The following is a 19,120-nucleotide window of genomic DNA, read 5'->3' on the forward strand; positions in this document are numbered from 1 at the left end:
ATATTTCAATTGTTCTAAGGTAATGGACATTAAGTACGTAAATTTGAGGTTTCACATCGGTGGTATACTTGTGAGTGAGGTAGGACCTGTTTATATTGGGGGGGAAAAAGAATATGCCTTCAATGTTGATATAGACCATTTGTCTATTCCGGAAGTGAATGACTATTGCAGGGATTTTGGGGTTACCAATATAGAAAAAATATATATTGGAGCTACTCAAGTTGGCAATTTGGTAGAATTGGTTAAAGATAGAGATTTATTGGTCTTAGCCAATTTGTTGGTTGTTGGGGGTACTATGGACATTTATATCTGCCATAAAGGGGAAGTTTTTATCAAAACAACACATGTGACCAATGAGTCTTTTGAGACCACATGCAATGAAGTGGATAGACCTAATAAAGAATCTACCAACAAAGCTGGTGAAGGTCTCAATGCACATTTAGGTAAAGAAATAACACTTATTGATGGTAGAAATCAAATTGTCGGGGTCCAACAATCAAATCTAATAGAAAATGGCAGCAGAAACACAAATGAAGCTGAAGATGAATTGAAGTTTTCTAGTGAAGATGAAGATTTGGAGGAAGATGAAGTAGAAACTATTGTGCAGAGTGATGTTGAAAGTGATGAGAATGTTGACTTTTCTAGTGACGAGGATGGTTATGGGAGTGATATTCATGAAGAGCTAAGCATAGTTAAGAAGGATTTAAAAGCATATTTGAAGAAAAAAAAAGAGCCAAGGAAAAAAAAATTGCTGAGTGTTTTTTGGGAGAAGTTGGCATAGATCCTGGTTTTGAAGACATTGATAAACCCAAGAAAAATTTAACTGGTAAGCTAGTAGGTGATGAGCCTTTTTATGACAGTTCTGATGTCGATAGTTTTGAAAGTGAAAGTGAGGGGGAAATAGATATTGAAAGATCTGATATTTTAAGGGCAAGAAAGAAGAACAAGAGGGTCTCATATGATCCAACATGGAAAAAAGTTGTGTGGCAACTTAATATGGTATTTGAAAATGTAAAAAAATTTAGAGAAGCTTTGAGCAAGTATGCAATTGAGAGAGGTTGTCAACTGGATAAGATCCACAATGATCAAAGAAGGGTCAGAGTAAAATGCAAAGCTAATGGCTGTCCTTGGATACTTTATGCAAGCAAAGATTTTAAATCTTCCGATTTCATTATAAAAACCTACAATCCTAGACATAAGTGTTATAGGACCAATACTAACACAATGTGCAACTCTAAGTTTTTGGCTAAGTACTATAAAAGTAGAATTGTTTCTCAACCTTGCATAAAGGGATGGGAAATACAAGATTTGGTCAGGACAGACATGGGATTGTATGTTGGTAAGTTCGTGTGTTTGAAGGCCAGAAAAATGGTGTTGAAAAAGATAATGGGTGATCATGTTGCTAAGTTTACTAGAATCTATAACTATAGAGATATGCTTCTTGAATCAAATCCAGGAAGCACTTGTGTGGTGAAAGTGACAAATTGTGATGATAGAAAAAAACTCTTTCATTCCTTTTATATTTGTTTTTCAGCTTTGAAAAAAGGATTCATTGAGGGTTGTAGAAAGTGCATTGGGTTAGATGGTTGTTTTTTGAAGGGAATATCTAAAGGCCAGCTACTTGTTGCTATTGCAAAGGATGGGAATAATCAGATGTTCCCAATAGCATGGGCTGTTGTTGGAACTAAAAGTAGAGAAACTTGGACTTGGTTTTTGAGAATCTTGAAATCTGATTTGGACATTAATGATGAAGGAGAAGGATTGACTATCATAAGTGATATGCAAAAGGTACGACTTTTATCCTCTGGTTTCAGCTTTTTTAGCCAATATTAGCTGTTATTTTTAGGTTTTTTAGCCAATATTAGCTGCTAATTTCAGCTTTTTTAGCTGTTGTTTTCAGCTTTTTTAGCTACTGATTTTACAAGTTTTAGTTAATGTGTTTTAAGTAATTTTAGCTACTAATTTAAGCTCTTTTTTAACCTCTGTTTTCATCTCTTATCATTCAATTTTAACTACTGATTTCATGAGTTTTTTAGCTGATGTGTTATAAGTAGTTTTTAACTATTGATTTCAGCATTTTGTAAGGACCTTTTGATAGTTCATAACAACATTTTACCTTGTTCATAAAATTAGAAACTCTAGTGGTACTTTGTTATTCAACTTGTTTAGCTACTGTTTTTTTTTTTTTTTTTGCTACTATTTTCATCCCCTTTTAGCTTTAGTTGTTAAGTGATGTTAGTCTTAGTTGTGCGGACTCTTCACTTTTGATGCCACACTTGTATTGAATTAACAAAAAATACACTACTTTTGGCTAATTCAACATGCCCTCATTGACATTTTTGAAGAGTCCAAGCAACATATATTTTAGTTATTATTTTGAGTGATTTTAAACACATAAGTTTTTCAGGGATTATATTTAGCTGTTCAGGAGTTGTGAACAAAGAATGTGTGCAAGACATATACTTGCAAACTGGTCTAAAAACTGGAAAGGTGTTGAGGAAAGAAAGAGGTTTTGGACTTGTGCTAGATCAACATTTGAAGCTGAACTCAGGAAGAACTTGGATAAATTAGCACAATTAGGCAAAGATATTTCTAATGACTTGGTAAACTTCAATCCTAATAGATGGTCCAAAGCACAGTTTAGGACATCTTCAAAATGTGACAGTGTGGATAACAATTTGGCTGAAAGTTTTAATGCTTGGGTGTTGGGTGTTAGGCACAAGACTATCATCAGTATGCTTGAAGAAATAAGAAAAAAGGTAAGGCTTGTGCTAGATCAACATTTGAAGCTGAACTCAGGAAGAACTTGGATAAATTAGCACAATTAGGCAAAGATATTTTTAATGACTTGGTAAACTTCAATCCTAATAGATGGTCCAAAGCACAGTTTAGGACATCCTCAAAATTTGACAGTGTGGATAACAATATGGCTGAAAGTTTTAATGCTTGGGTGTTGGGTGCTAGGCACAAGACTATCATCAGTATGCTTGAAGAAATAAGGAAAAAGGTAATGAATAGATTCACTAAAGTGATAACATTTATAAATAGTTGAACTCATGACATTTCTCCAATGGCAATGTTGGTGCTAAATACAAATGTGAAGAAGTCAATGAGGGTGGAAATTAGTTGGAATGGTGATATTGGGTATGAAGTGAAGAATAGTCCATATATACATGTGGTTAACCTAATTCAAGGAACTTGCACTTGTAGAAGTTGGGGATTGAAAGGGATTCCTTGTGCACATGCAATAGCAGCTATACATCATGATGAATCTAATCTCCTTGACTCGGTTTGTAAGTGGTACAAAAAAGAAACCTACCTGAAAGCTTATAAAGATTTTTTACAACCAGTAACAAACATGAAGATGTGGCCTGACACATTGAATCCAAAAGTTGAGCCACCTCCTGTTAGGAAATGCCAGGAAGGCCTGGTAAAAAAAGAAAGAAGGAACTTGGAGAGGTACCAAGTTCTGGAAAGCTTCCAAAGAGGGGAAAAATCATGAGTTGCTCCGCTTGTAAGTCAAAAGGTCACAATATAAGAACATGTCCAAACAAACCTCCAGCCACTTCAGAGGTACATTTGATTTCTATTAATGTTTATTTATAGTATATTAATACCTTTAACACTTTCAAAATTATTCTTTGCATAGGGTATTGCTACATCACAAGCATCTGCCAGTAGTAAAAGAAGTGGCAAGCAGAAATCTCACCCCACTCAAGCAGTGCAACAATCTCAATCTTCTGAACCATCTCAAGCAATAGTGCAAAGTGACAGTGGTAATAGAAAAGGTGCAAATAATACATTTAAGAGGCCAAGAGTAGTGGGTCATAAAGTATTTGTGAGCAAAGATGGTTTTATTTGTGTTGAGGTAAAAACGAGAGTTAATAAGCTTATATTCTTGATTAAACTTCTTAAAAATAATTTAACGACTCTTTATTACTTTACAGCAAGGAAGATCTATTAGTAGGGTAATCAAGAGTGGAGCACAAGAGAAACTGATAAGTTCAACTATTGTCACTGGTGACCTTGGGTATGCACCAAGTAAAGGTCTTAAATGGAAGGGGAAAAGTGTTATCACAGGAAGACAACTTCAACATAAAAGTGCTTTGCTTAGACAGAAGAACATTAAGTCACAAACTTCATCACAAGGTGCAACAAGAACTGAAGGTGTTTAGGGATGATGTGGCTGATTTTTCATGTGGCTCGAACTATTTTTAAGTCACGTATTTTGGTTGTGAATAGGACGATGTCGACTTTTAGTTATGAATTTTAATGTTACTAAACACGGTGACTAATTTGCAGCCCAAGTAGTTATTGTAATCTACTAAACATGGTGACTGATTTTTCATGTGGTTCGAACTGTTCTTAAGTCATGTATTTTGGTTGTGAATATGATGGTATCGAATTTGGGTTGTGAATAGGATGGTATCAAATTTTGGTTGTGTATTTTGATGTTACTAAACACAGTTACTGATTTGCAGCCCAAGTAGTTTAATATAGTTGTAGGTTGCTCTGCAAATTGAAGCATGCATTACTTGGTTTTAGTGTTTCTATACTATACAAACTAGAGCCAACCAATTTTCTACTTCGAGCTACTAAAAATGCTTTGGTGACTTCTATCCTTAGCTGCTCATAGTTGTTTAAATAGTCGTATTCAGAAAATGATTGATGAAGTAGTTCGTAAAAAGCGACAATTCAATAGAAAGAAAATATGCTCTATTTGGTGGCATAATGATACCACAAATATAGTCTAACTAGTTATTAAACAAACAAAAAAATAGAATCTGATGTCATGGACAAACACTCACCCCTCAAATTATTAAAGCTACCAAAGGGCATCGTGGATTCCTTGTATGGCATCATTGATATACAAATATCAGTCCCTTTTGAGCGAGTTTAAGCAACTAGTGTAACATATAATTTAAGGTGTGTTTCTCAAATTTATGAATGATAGTTTAGGTGTGTTTCTTACTCTCCTAATAGTTTAGGTGAGGAAGTCAAACAATTTTATAGTTTAGGTGTGTTTTGATATTTTATTTTTTAAAATAGAAGAAGCCATGTGGACGAAAATCAAGGCCACACGCGCGTAAAAGAGTGTGTACACACACATTTGGTCCGGTCAGCACAGAGGTGTGTTTTTCAAACTAAAGTGTAATAGTTTAGGTGTGTTTCTCACACTTTCAATAGTTCAGGTATGAAACTCAAAAAAAGGTATATTTTAGGTGTGTTTTAACCACTTATCTCTATTTTTTGAGCAATTTTATAGTAGTTGAGTAAGATTAAAAAGTTTTTTTAAAGTCAAAATAATTAAATAAATTGCGTAAAAGTTACTCCCTTTTTTCCTAATTACTCGTCCACTTTTGAATTGATACACCTATTAAGAAAATAATGATTGATATAATGGATTTACCATTTTAGCCATATTAATTATGAAGTAGATGAATTAAAATTTAAGTTTTTTTAGAAATTCTACATTTTTCAAAGTAATTATCTGAAGATATAATATGTAAAAAAATATCTTTTCTAGATTTGTCAAAAATGGACAAGTAAAAAAAGGAAAAATGGACAAGTTATTAGTAACAGAGGTAGTATAAGTTAAATTTTTTTTTTATTTATATAAGTCAAAAGTCAATTCAAACACAAACTTATACACATACTATTCATATTAAGTGACGGTAACTTATAGCTTTTGACTTATAATTTTACCTATTCATATTAAGTGAATCATTGATATATAACACCTTTTTTAAGAAAAATATTTAAGAATATGTATCAAAAGCTAATTCTTAATATTACCTTTTTTGATCATTTTCAAATAATTCTAATAAAAAAATGGAAAATAATTTTAAAAACCTCATTAAATGAAGGATAAATATAGGAAGGGAGAAAGTTCGCAAGAGTCTTCTTAAATTTTGAATGATTAACTTATTTTCAACTATAAAAAAAATCTCAAAAATTTATTTTATAAGAACTAGAGATTATAAATTATAAGTCAATTCAAGCGACTCGTTATTTCAATAAGAATTGGGCAAGTGTCTTGGTCTCTTTTATCTTGTGAGGATTAATTGATTTGCAACATACATAGCTAAGTATTCGATCTATATATATACAATGTAATTTATAAAAATTGTTCTTCACTATTGAGAACCATAATCATCAAAACAGGGCGAAATAATATCACTTCCCAATTCATAAAACTTCCAAGTATTACTAGCATGCTCATTGAAGTAGACACAGTTGCTTCTGCAGCCCAATTGACTACTTGCATGAACTGATATACAACAATTAGTCCCTGCAAACAACGTTCTATTTCCAAGATTATCCAATTTTAACCATGATACATCATCCATCTGTAGTTTCATCACTTCAACTTTATCTACCTTCCTAATCGATCGTTCCGAAATCAAAAAAATCAACAAGATCTCTCCATTGGATTCAACAAAATACTCCGTGAAATGCTTTGAGTAAACTGATGGAACAGCCCTGCTACTGCTTACTTTAGTCACCTGAAATTTCGATTCAATTACCACTAAAGTACCCTGCAAACTTATTGCATAAAACTTCCCTTCAAAACCAATAGCATTAGTAAGTATCATAAGTTGTCTTTTTGAACAATTCGGATCGATGAGATTACTCGTTTGTTTCATCCATTTATAAGGGTACCCTGTATGACAAGCCACGAAAAGTGGATAGGAACATCCTGTTGAGTACCATAACAGACCAATTGTTGTAATTATTGGAAGGAATTGAAGACAGAGTTGCAAATTTGAATGGAATTGAGTGATCCCAAAGGGGAATACTCCAATAACAGTTTCTAACAGTAGGAATCAAAAGAGTATACTCTACAGGATCGTTTCCACCAGCCATAATCGATCCATGTGAACATCCATAAAAACGCGTCCAGGGATCATTTCGTGGTCTTTTACTGTACCACGAATATTGACCTGATCGAAATGAGATGTTGAGAGTATGTTTAATGTGTTGATCTTTGTTAGGAAGTAATTCAAGCCATGTTAGTTGTAAATTAGAACTACATTGCTTAGATCCTACTCTCCATGATTTGGCAACACCACGAAAATTGATGTTTTGCATTAGATGAGGATGTTGTTTTCCAATTAAGTTTAGGAGTTTTTGAGGGAGATTTGGCCATGGCTCTATAATGGTTTGAACATTTTCTTGAGGTTTCACTAGCTTTTCCTTTTTCTTGTGACGAGCCATGTTCGGATAATTTTAATGTCTTTTAGAGATAAAAATAAGCACCTTTTAAAAGGACCATACCCTAGCCTCCAAGGTAGGTTGATTTTGACTAAATAGTCGAGTTCACGATCTAGAAACCCTCAAAAAGGATTTAGGTGCAGATGACAAATTGTACTTTTCAAGAATGATCAATTTACAATAAAATATACTCCTTTTATTTCAAAAAGAGTGATCTAATTTGATTTGACATTGAATTTAAAAAAATAAAAAAGACTTTTAAATTTTGTGATCATAAAATTAAAGTTATGTCAAATGTACAAAATTGTCCTTTAATCTTGCAGTCCTAAACATGCTACGTGAAAAACTAAAAATAAAATGTTACCAAAAAAAGAAAAATGTTATTCTTTTTTAAACAAACTAAAAAAAAAAAATGAGATCATTTCTTTTTGAAACAGAGGAAGTACCTTGTTCACTTTTATTTATCCATAGTGGATTCTAAACTTCCTTAAGAATAAATAAAGTGTATATTTTATCATAATATTCATATTAATAGTCTGCACTTGAGAAATGAGCTATTAATGTTATTTTTTTCTTAATATGTTAAAGTGAACAATAAAAATAAAAGTTTATTATTGTTAACAGAAATAATCCTTATTGTACTTGTTTTGATTTGTCAATCCGACTCATTTGAGTTTCATTCAAGCACGTGAACTTGGTCAAAACCAACTAATTAAATATAATTATCTTTAGTAATTAGTGGGAATGATAAACTAAAAATAAAAAAATTTCATTCAAGCATCTCACCTTGATGAATACCAACTTGTTTATTTTAATTTTGAAAAGAACTTTGGGATTTAACCTCAAAAGTACCTTTTTCTCGTGCTTCTATATTATTGGGCATTGGCACTGAATTTCTTGCAAGTGTATACCAAGAGCTATTCACATTGTTTACGGTTTCCATACCGTTACAACTTGAAGTCGAAATTTATCTATCATCACAAAATATAAATTTAGTATATAGTACCGTATATTCAAGCCTAATTTATACGAAACATATTAAATATATTATTATTATTATTATCATTATCATTATTCATTCTTATAATGAACTTATGACAAGCCTATCACTTCCAAGCAAGTAATTAATTATTAGTTATCCTCATAATTTAATATTTTTATAGTTTTAATGAAAAGACTAAAAGTGGCAAAGAAGAAAGCAATCTAAGAGCACATTTGGATTGACCGAAGGGAATATTTTTTTATAGAGTCCATTTTTAACTTTTTTTAAAATCATTTTAAATGTATTTAAAGTTATTATCAACTTTATCAAACACTTCAAAAGTTAAAAATGACTTAAAAATAGCATTGATCAACTTTTAAATCAATCAAAACATGCTCAAATTCAGGTCAAATTTCAATAAAAACAAAAGAAATGCTAAGTCATTTGTTTTCTTCATTTCAACAGAGTTATCCATATCTATATTAATAAAAATAACAAGTATCTCATGAAATAATTCGATATACAAGACACAATAATATCTCTTTTATTTCGTTTGAATAGCACATTATAAAATATTTTTAGGGGCAAACTGGTAAAGTGCAAACAATAAAATATTGACACTCATGTTAACTTCTGACAAATATGTTCTGTTTAGAGATTCTAATAGTACTTAAAACATTTTTAAAATAGAGTATGATGATGTTTAAATGAATTTGATATTCTTAAACGCATAAGCTAACGTTCACTTCATTTTTATTTTTTTTATTCATTTTGCATAATCAACAATTATGTATTATTTCCTTCATTATTTAACCAGATAAATCAATTAATTGTCTTAAACATTTTACTGACCAAAAAATCCCAACAGTGTTTTATCCATCAATTTTTTTTCCAAAAGAAAAAAGAGCTAATGCAACGGATATTAGCAAAAAATAAATGAAATTGATATGGAAAAGATTTAAAGCATGGTCTAAAAACGAATATTTGGGTAAGCCAGAAATAATTCTGACAACATAGGATTAGGGAGAGATTAATTACTTAATCAAATTTAGGGTGAAATTACAAGAAAGTCCAACCGATAGTGTCCGTATCGTGCGGCATTATTCAGCAATCTTTTTCAGTCCGTTGTACTGACATAAAAATGAGTGATCGTTGCCTTGTCCTCGATCTCTTCGCCTTTCCTATCTTCTGCTTCTTTCCATAACCAAAATTTGCTGTAAAATCTTGTTTTTTTTTTCTTTCACTAACCAAAACCCATATTTCGAAACAAGAAAACAAGTGTTCTTTGGTATATACAAACAGTGTCATTTAAATCTTCGAGACCCACATGCAGATTATTCGTCTTGTATACTTCTTGTTCATTTTGTGCTCAGTTTTTGAGTTCAATAAGAGATTTCTGGGCTGTTTCTTGGATTTTGTTTTCATGGATTGTGTTGAATCCCTGAAGCATTTGAGTCTGAATGCTGATTTGGGATTTGGGTTTCTGGTGTTTGGTTGGTTTGGGCAAGTGTACAAAGTTTTGGGGTTGTTCTTGTTGTTTGGTTTGGGATTGAGGGTCTTGCAATTTAGTTGGTATTTTTGTGGAAAATCAGGTGAATTGAGAAATGGGTGTTGCACAAAAAATGATTTTGATGGGAAGTGTAATGCAAAAATGAAGTCTTGCAAGTCTGGATTGTTAAGATTGTTGATGAATTCGAATTTAGAAGAAACCAGGAATGGTGGTTTGTTGGCCAGTGATAAAGTGAAATGTGTTTCAGATGAGGAACTGGATGATGAGAAGTATGAGTATGAACAAGAGTATTATGATGAAGACAAAGTGTTTGATGTTTTGTCACTGAGAAAAATGGTTAAGGTCGAAAGGCGCAGAGCAAATGCTGCTCGTTTGGAACTTGATAAGGAGAGAATGGCTGCTGCTACAGCAACTGAGGAAACAATGGCAATGATTTTGCGGTTACAGAATGAGAAGAGTTTAGTTGAAATGGAAGCAAATCAATATAAAAGGTTGGCTGAGGAGAAGCAACTACATGACCAAGAAGTGATCCAATCATTACAATGGCTTGTACTTCAGCATGAATCAGAGAGAAGTATCTTGGAAGACCAACTCAAATCATGTAGTGAAAAGTTGAAGCCTTTTGGGAAAAAGGATTATGAAAGGGACCACTCAGAAGTAGCTGAGGAGAATTATAGTTCTCTCAACACCAATCTTGATGATGCTTTTCATTATACCCTCTTTAGCTCTCTTGACATGGATTTGTCAGCAGAGTAAGTTTTTTTATTACTTGGGAAAACACTAAATACTGTACATTTGCCTCCCTTTCATTGCAGACCAGGAACTGTTTGGCATTGAGATTGTGCATCAACTTGTCCAGCTGTAACCAACATCAAGAAATGGTCCATACACCACAACTTGCCCTATGATTGTTCTTTGACAGTTTTACTTGAATCTCTAGCAACTAATTGGTCCTTGCACAGTTCAAGGTAGAGTGACAGAAACTAGCTCCTCCTTGTGTAGTGGAATTATGTTCAATTTTTACTTGTAAATACAATGGTAGTATAAATGTAGCAACTCAATTCTTATCAAGAAATAAACTGTTATCTTTTGCCAAGTGTTGCATGAATAATGTTAACAAGATTTTACTGTTTATGTTCATCACTGGTCGCAGTCTATTCTCTTGCAATGTTGATGGCTTCTGAGACTCACTTTTATAAAGCATTTTGTATTACTAATCTTGTATCAGAACTTAGTCTGAATACATCCATAGAATATTTTATATTTCACAGGATGTACCCCATTAATGAGTATTTCTGCAAGGTAAAGACCCCCCTTCTGATAAAACTTTGAAATATCAAAAATGATCTTAGGCTTTTTCACAATAGAAGACAGATTCTCTCTTCATTGTTTGGCATTATTTCATTTTCTCTTTATGTTTGTAACTTGTAATTCTGGCAACCTGATCTTTTACGCTAGGTAGATTTGGTAAAAAGAAATGGATGTTTCATCCAACTGAAGTGGTGTTCCATAATAATCAGGTCAATTAGTTTCCACTTAGAGAATTAATACTGAACAAGACAAAAGCTATGCAATAACAATTTGGAGAAAAAAGCAACAGCTAAACAGACATCAATTGTTCCCACGTTATCATTTTGAGTCTTTAACAAAGTTTATCAAGCTGCAATCTTATTTGCTCTGAAGGAGTTCATAATTGCACGAATGTCACTTTCTTCCTGAACAAATACCTTTTCAGGTGTTTGTATTCTCAATTCATATAAACAGTTGTTTTCCACTCCGAGGACTGAAAGGTATCTCCTGTCCCATTCCAGACGAGCAACTCGATCTTGTGGCATAACAGCCAATTCGTTATTGTTCGCGTAAGACTTGATATTCACCTATTCAAAACAAATACTGACATAAGAACCAAGAAGAAATGCTATACAAATCAACTAAGACAATGAAGCTTTAACTGGGAGCTACTCTCCCATCAACAGGCGTTGACACAACTTATATATAGCATATGTTAAAGAGAATTTGACCTTCCTTGCACAACCCAAAAGCGGTCAGATTTTCCTAAGCCATATGAAGAGACAACAACTCATTCCCTTCAACCAATATGGGACACTCTAACACCCCTACCCACGGCCAAGGCTGGAACGTGAGCAACATAATATGGAGTCCAACATTTGGGTAAACTAAGAAAAGGAATGAAGTTGGCTCTGATACCATGAAAAAGTAATTGACCTTGTGCCTAACTCAACAATCAACCTAAAATTTAGCTTGTTAGGTGAGAATCACCCAAAACCATTTAAGGAAAGAACTCATATCCTCCACCAATGTGGAACATGCTAACATAGTAAGAACCAACATTATGTACTGAGAAGGCTAAATACTTATGTATGTCTAACAGTCTAAGACACCTTTATAATCAGAAACCAAACGGTCCCTAGACCATTCACAACTAGCAAAATGCAAATATTTTACCTCAACATCATAATACAGCTTCCCATCATCAGCTACCCTTGATGAAGTAGAAAGAACACTTGATTCGCGTCTGACACCAAGTCTAGTGGACATAAATTCAGTCAAATATTGTTTAAGGACTCCCTTTCCAGCTTCTTCTGGTGGACCCAAATCTTTTACACTTTTGTACTTAGAGGATGAAGGAGATGATATCTCCACTGAGAGATTTTCATCTAAAACAAGAGGATCCCTGAAAAATATGTCAGCACCAGCACCACGCACTTGAATCCAGTTTCGAGGATACATAAACGAATAGCCATCAAAGGTATCAATATATTCCCTGAACTCAACAGCTTGAGCATATGCAGCTTTGGGCAATTCATAATTTGAGAGCACAAAACTGGAGAATATCAGGGCCATAGCCTTTCTCCTTGGAACTGCAAAATCTTTTTTCTGATTATATATCGGAAACTCTAGTGAGAAACTGTGTAATAATTACTTATTACCAAAGGTCTATCAGAAAATGTATAGTGACAGACTATGAAACACATAGTGCCAATGGTTTGTGTAAACTGAGCTCATTCATCTCCGCAGGGTAGAAAAACTGAAACAACCACTGCAGATCTTTGTCAATTATAGTGAATACTACATCACATATAGTGTTGAATACTCTTCAAATACTCACAAAATTTTGTACTTCACTTTTTACATTTTCGTTTAAATCAGTAAAGAGCATATTAAGATAGCTTTAACCCTAGTCATATGATTACTTTGAAAAGTCCGTCAAAAACAATTAATTACTTTAAATTGACAGCTGCAAATGTAATTTATACTTAGTTCTAATCATACTTATGTATCAATCAATAGCTGAAGATCAAAAAAACGAAAAGGAAACATGGGAGGGAACCTCGAGAACAACTGAATTTCCTTCTTTCTCCATATCTCCCTTCTTCAATGAATGCTGCTCCGAGAACTTTCTTCCTATTGGAGCTGATATGGCCAACGCTTCCCCTAGAATTGTTAGACAATATGAGAAGTGGTTTTACCAAAAGTTATTTGATCTTAACTTGTACATCCAAGAACCAAAAGCAAAGTTGCAACTAAAATGGACATCAAGTAGTCGTGGATTTGGGGCTCAAAAATCTCTAACTGAAGATCCATAATAGAAGCCAATTGCAATCAGCAAACACAGCCATATCATTTACATTTAGTATAATTAGGAGATGTAAGGCTTGGACCTTGAGGGTTGTGGGCAGTATCTCAGACTAAGCAGATATCCTGTTAACCACAGAGCCGCAGAGGAATAGGGTAGGAAGAAATGCCAATCCCAGCTTACTAGTAATTAGATTACAGACCAATTCTCCAAAGAATTCTAGAATCTAGACACCAAATATTAGCAGCAATGCTCGTTAACCAAAATTTCCCATACAGTTGATGGAATTTGAAGGTCAGAAGCAAAATATATAAGTTCCTAGTTAGTTCGCATTAACAAGTACTCCATTAAACTTAGCAACTTTGCCTTAATAAAGAACTCAGCAACTTCGGAACCATAATAACCGTGTATTTTCCAGCGTATAAAAAAATCCAACTACAGTAAGCATCCTAGGAATCAGTTTTTGAGTGTTCATAATCAGGTATTACAATTTGCAGTAAGCAAGAAGCAAACCTGTCAATTAGAGTTGTACTTTATGAGATGAAGCACACTCTCTTTGTCAATCTAAACAGAAGTTCCATCCATAAAAGGATTTTGTGGGATGAGATTGTCATATGACTGATTTCTTCCGCTTCTAATGCTTTAAAAAGCTTCTCAGCTCATAGCCAAGACACAAACTAAGATGTCATTACACTACATTGAGAGGTTTCTTTTCATGATTAAATAAAAACATCGTTTACAAAAAAAGAGGATCCTGTATAGAACCTAAGGTTCTATACAAGAAATAGCCTCTCAAAAAATCATCCAAACACACAACTTGGGATATCCGTTTACTCCATGAATAAATACAGTTAATATTTTGCATTTGGGAAAACATAGAGACTCCATTAAAATTTGTATCACCTCCCTACCAAATCATCCAAATGACTAGTCGGTGAGGGAAACACCTCTCTGTCCTGCCTCAGTGGCAGAGCCACATGCACTTGAGGAGTGTCAACTAACACCTTAATGAAAATTCCAGCTAACGTCACTGCCTTCTTCATACCCCTCAAAACTCAACTACATTCCTAATTCATTGCTTAATCAACTCACGAAAACAAAGGTGCAAAGCAATAAAACAAAAATTGAAATTTGTAGTACCTGTGGCGATAGTGGCATGGCGCTGATAAGAAGAATTAGGGCGAGTAGAAATGGATGGAATACCAAAACCAACACCGTAGATGTTGGAAGCTTGAAGAACTCTCATGGTGGAAGAAAAAGTACTTTTTTTCCCTGTTTCGTAAACAGATAAAGATCCAAACTTTGAAAGTTGCGGAACTTTTTGAGTAAGGATGAGGCTGTAGAAGATAATCAGAAATTCTGCCCAATCCACATTCCACATTTTCATTCTTGCCACGCTTTTAAATACTAGTAGTACTTTTTATTTTGGAAACCAATTTTATTTGTCTTTTTTTTTTAATGCTTAAAATCAATTATACTGTCGTCTATTTCTCAAAAAAAGATGGAATTTGATAACTCAATAATTTATATAATTAAAACTTATTTTTAAATAATTGAATAATGACCAACTTCTATCTTTGCAAGGGTAAATATGTTATTTTTTATAGACGCTTAAGTGGAGTAAATATTTTTTTATTTTTTTGCCATTTTTAAAAATAAAGAGATTGAAGGCTTGCGATGAAGAGATATTAAGCTCAACATGTGTTATTGAAAAAATTGTAATAATGTTACTAACTCGATAAGCTAATTTCAAAAAGAGGCTAAGGGAGATGGAGAAGCCCAAATGAACGACATGGTTTGAATTGATAAGGAAAAGTCTAGAACAACAAAATACAAGAAATAATATTTAATTAAATTGACTCACCATAATTTGACAAATATTGTATGAAAGAATATGAATATCCAATAAATAAAACCATAAGGTAGAGAACAAGCAATTTTCGAAGTTCATAAATAACTTTAGATGATATAACAAATGAGTTAGAAACAACATACTTTCTCTATTCCATATTTAATTAAATTTGTGAGACAATGCACACTTATTAAGAAAACATTTAATGATATAATTTAAATATTACTTTCCATTATTATCCTTTGTGAAATCATACCCCCGTTTATTTTTATTTATCACTATTTGACTTGATACACTCATTAAGAAAATAATTGTTGATTTGAAAAATAAGTATTTAATATTGAGGGTAAACATGAAAAAAATTGTTTTTTCTTGATAAGTCAAAAGTGACAAATAAAAATGAATATCTACTTTAAGAATAAATAACAAGTAAAAGTGAATGGAGGGAGTAAATGTAACTTTGTAAGTAGGACAATTTTATATGAGCAACTTTCACATACAGCAAACAAAAAAATCATATTTGTATGTTATAACAAAGTTTGCATAATTGTGCTCCATAGCAAACATATATATGTATAATTCGCTATACATATACAATTGAAAGCTATGTCTATTTCGCTATACATATATACAAAAAGAAACAATTGTATAATTTGTTGGCTCCTCTTTAGATTTGTATAATTTCGTTGGCAGACCATTTGTATAAATTGTTGTTAGCCTCTCGTTTGTATAAATCGTTGACAAAAATATTTGTATATAAAAAATTGCTCTCTCTTTCGCTTTATACAAACATAAATTATACATTATACAAATATAAAACTGGGCAGAGGAATATTTTTATTGTATAATTATAAGTGTATAGGATGATTATATATGTATTTGCATGTGTATATACAATTTTCTAGCGCTTTATACAAACAGAAACACAATTTATACAATTCTGTTGTATAAAATAAGAAAGAGAGAAAGACAAAAAAGAACTGGGCAGGGGAATATTTTTATTGTATAATTATAAGTGTATAGGACGAATATATATGTATTTGCATGTGTATATACAATTTTCTCTCGCTTTATACAAACAGAAACACAATTTATATAATTCTGTTATATAAAGCGAAAGAGGTGGCGAGCGAGAGTTTGAGGGAGAGAGGCGACTGACAAACAGTTTGCTACATGACACAATTAAATTAAAGTGTGGTTATACCATTTAATTTGAAATAATAGTTTGCTATTAAATGATACAATTATTCCGAACAATGAAAAAAGGCCCAAAAATTTCAGTTCATATGAAATTGAGGGAGTCTAATAGAGAAGAAATAGTAACTAATTAGGGTGTGATGCTACATTTTGTATTTAAATATTTATGATTTTAATTTTTATCTGATCCGTTAGTTAATTTATTTTTTGATAATCGAAAAATATTCAAAAAGATAAAACTAACATCTATTCGAAATTTGATAAATAAATGAATCCGCGTCCGGGCTCTCTATTTTTCATTTACAAAAAGATTTAGCTTCAATAAATTTTGACTGAAATGTCATTTTTATCCCTTCGTTATTTCTATATATATCTTCTTCACACACTCTGTTTTAGCTTTCTCCTCACGCCATCAATGGAGAATGGAGAGAGCTGTGCTTTTTCGCTCTACAATCTTCCCACGCTCTTCACACTGACGGAGTTTCACCGCCAGCCGTCAATCACTTCTGAGTACTCCATTGCTATCTTCTAATTTTACCCTTTCTTTTTTCTTGTCTAATTTGACTCTTTCTTGTTTTACTTGTTAGAGTTTCTTGGTGCGTGCTGACAAATTCGGGTTCAAGTAAGTGTCGGAAGAGTTTATTGATGAGTGTCAATCTAAAACTGTTTTGTATAAACACAAGAAAACAGGCGCTGAAGTAATGTCAGTATCCAATGACGATGAGAACAAAGTTTTTGGTGTCGTCTTCCGTAAGTTTATCTTCTTGTATTATAGACTTATAACAATGATTTAACATGGTATTTGACTGTGAAGTTACCTAAAGAATCTGTTTCTTGACAAGTTCTTGATTTGTTAGAGTAATAGTTTATCTTCTTGTATTAGACTTATAATGATGAGTATATTTTCTTGGTTTAACATTGTATTCGACTGTAAAATTACATAAAGAATCTGTTTCTTGACAAGTTCTTGATTTGTTAGAGTAATAGTTTATCTTCTTGTATTATAGACTTATAATAATGAGTATATTTTCTTGGTTTAACATTGTATTTGACTATAAAATTACATAAAGAATCTGTTTCTTGACAAGTTCTTGATCTGTTAGAGTAATGAAATCAAGAAAGACAAAGCAAGAGCTACTTGCCAATGGAAATCAAGATTTTGATAAAATTTACTTTCGTTTTTCTTTATGGAAAACAAGTAACAGTAAAATTTACTTTCGTTTTTCTTTATGGAAAACAAGTAACAGCCCGTGCCTTAGAACTTAATGTGAATGCAGGAAAGATTCTACTGGAATTCCTCACATATTGGAACACAGTGAACTGTGCGGTTCAAGAAAGTATCCCCTGTTGAAGGGAAGCCTGAACACTTTTCTGAATGCTGTCACTTATCCGGATAGGACTTGTTATCTGCGGTGTCCATAAATACAAAAGGTTAGGACAACATTATAATTGAACTTAAAGTTTGTTTCCATCTAATACATGCTTATCACTTCCCAACAGGATTTCTACAAACTTGTTGATGTGTACTTAAATGCTGTCTTTTCCCCTAAATATGTGGAGGATTTCCAACCATTTCAACAAGAGCGTTAGCATTATGAACTGAATGACCCTTCGGCCTTCAGATGACATAACTTTTTAAGGTTTCCCCATAACTTCTTTTTCTTGTGTTTTTATCAATGTTCTGCAGTAGCTTCTTTGAACAATTCCTTTTGTCTTCTTCTTTGATCCCTAAGGATAGTGGTGCATCCACAGCTTGTGTCTTTTCCTCGGGATCTACTGATGTCTCTTGGATGATCCTTTGGGTTTGATTATTGAAGATGTTAGGAAGCTTGGCTTTTTTATCATCAATTAGCCCTTAGAGAAGTCTAGCAGATGTTTTGCTCAAAAGAAGCTTAGGTCAACTGCACTTTTTATTAAAAAAATCATTTATTTGTTTCCTCTCTCTCAACTCTCAAGGTTTGGGCTGTTTTGCAAGTGGTATGACAGTGTTGTGAACTAACTGATGACTTTAATGGTGAGTTCTTTTGCAGGTCTTCCCAGTTGCAATTTCATGTGGCAATACATTCATTCTAAACCCATCTGAGAAAGCTCCAAGTAATTGGTTGTTTTGGGTGAAAATTTAAGGTGAATAGTTCTGAAAGAGGTTAGTTTTACTATAATTACTTGCAAGAAATCTGCATCATTTCCAATGGCTTTATTATGGTTATATTGCAGAAGTACACTTGTAATCATTTTCATGTCAAGAAACTAGTATGGTTATTCACTGCTTATAATGAGCCAGTAGTTTTCTTTTTATCCATAAAAATTGAAGGTGTATGGATGCTGTAAAGATTAGTACGCCATAAGCTAATGGAAATTTTCCAAACCAACTGTACTGGTCATGTGAATTGCAAATGAATTTCTTCTTTAAGCATATCAAATTGAGAAATATGATAATGTGGACAACCAATATAGGATACAACCATAATTCAAAATATTAAATTGCTCATAGTATCTATGCTCGTATCCAACATATATGATCTCACTGCACTAACACAACGTATTGGTGCAGGACATTGCCAATGCCATCTGTGATGATGACGATATTGAAGTTGTGTCTTTTGTTGGTTCTGATGCTGTAAGTTTGACTCTTGGGTAAACACATTTATTGTCTGAAATTGTTGCTTTTTTTTTTGTACACTCTTTGGGGTTAAAACATTCCTCGTGGTAATGATGTATTGATGTAGTGTTTCATTCTTTGGATCTCTGACCCTTGCATAACCCTGT

The 19,120-nt window shown here is 32.9% G+C and overlaps 4 protein-coding genes, 1 long non-coding RNA gene and 1 pseudogene across 7 annotated transcripts; 4 read left to right on the top strand and 2 right to left on the bottom strand.

Moving 5' to 3' along the window:
- The first annotated feature begins 22 nt into the window (after positions 1-22).
- LOC125853071 (uncharacterized) lies at positions 23-2,437 on the top strand. Its single transcript, XM_049532745.1, has 3 exons — positions 23-665; positions 782-1,788; positions 2,408-2,437. The coding sequence occupies exons 1-3, from the start codon at positions 23-25 to the stop codon at positions 2,435-2,437; spliced, it is 1,680 nt and encodes a 559-aa protein (XP_049388702.1).
- Positions 2,438-2,788: 351 nt separating this feature from the next.
- Positions 2,789-4,348, top strand: LOC125847032 (uncharacterized). Its single transcript, XM_049526744.1, has 3 exons — positions 2,789-3,573; positions 3,650-3,868; positions 3,948-4,348. The coding sequence occupies exons 1-3, from the start codon at positions 3,415-3,417 to the stop codon at positions 4,173-4,175; spliced, it is 606 nt and encodes a 201-aa protein (XP_049382701.1). The 5' UTR covers positions 2,789-3,414; the 3' UTR covers positions 4,176-4,348.
- Positions 4,349-6,137: 1,789 nt separating this feature from the next.
- On the bottom strand, positions 6,138-7,218 carry LOC125853890 (putative F-box protein At3g25750; annotated as a pseudogene).
- A 1,962-nt stretch (positions 7,219-9,180) lies between these two features.
- Positions 9,181-10,845, top strand: LOC125853546 (protein FLOURY 1-like). Its single transcript, XM_049533260.1, has one exon. It carries the CDS (start codon positions 9,525-9,527, stop codon positions 10,461-10,463), a length of 939 nt encoding a protein of 312 aa, XP_049389217.1. The 5' UTR covers positions 9,181-9,524; the 3' UTR covers positions 10,464-10,845.
- A 413-nt stretch (positions 10,846-11,258) lies between these two features.
- LOC125850843 (psbP domain-containing protein 1, chloroplastic) lies at positions 11,259-14,695 on the bottom strand. Its single transcript, XM_049530689.1, has 4 exons — positions 14,446-14,695; positions 13,060-13,163; positions 12,174-12,605; positions 11,259-11,584 (listed from the first exon to the last, which is right to left on the bottom strand). The coding sequence occupies exons 1-4, from the start codon at positions 14,690-14,692 to the stop codon at positions 11,363-11,365; spliced, it is 1,005 nt and encodes a 334-aa protein (XP_049386646.1). The 5' UTR covers positions 14,693-14,695; the 3' UTR covers positions 11,259-11,362.
- Positions 14,696-16,754: 2,059 nt separating this feature from the next.
- On the top strand, positions 16,755-18,972 carry LOC125846827 (uncharacterized). Of its 3 annotated transcripts, XR_007444399.1 has the most exons (6): positions 16,755-16,864; positions 16,942-17,104; positions 17,632-17,785; positions 17,855-17,994; positions 18,385-18,497; positions 18,906-18,972. It is a non-coding gene; the product is annotated as an uncharacterized LOC125846827 (long non-coding RNA). The 3 variants fall into 3 exon arrangements; XR_007444397.1 differs by having other exon boundaries at positions 16,771-17,104; XR_007444398.1 differs by lacking the exon at positions 17,855-17,994 and having other exon boundaries at positions 16,771-17,104.
- The last annotated feature ends 148 nt before the right edge of the window (positions 18,973-19,120 follow it).

Source organism: Solanum stenotomum, chromosome 1 (assembly GCF_019186545.1).
Source record: "Solanum stenotomum isolate F172 chromosome 1, ASM1918654v1, whole genome shotgun sequence".
In the NCBI taxonomy this organism is placed as follows: domain Eukaryota; kingdom Viridiplantae; phylum Streptophyta; class Magnoliopsida; order Solanales; family Solanaceae; genus Solanum; species Solanum stenotomum.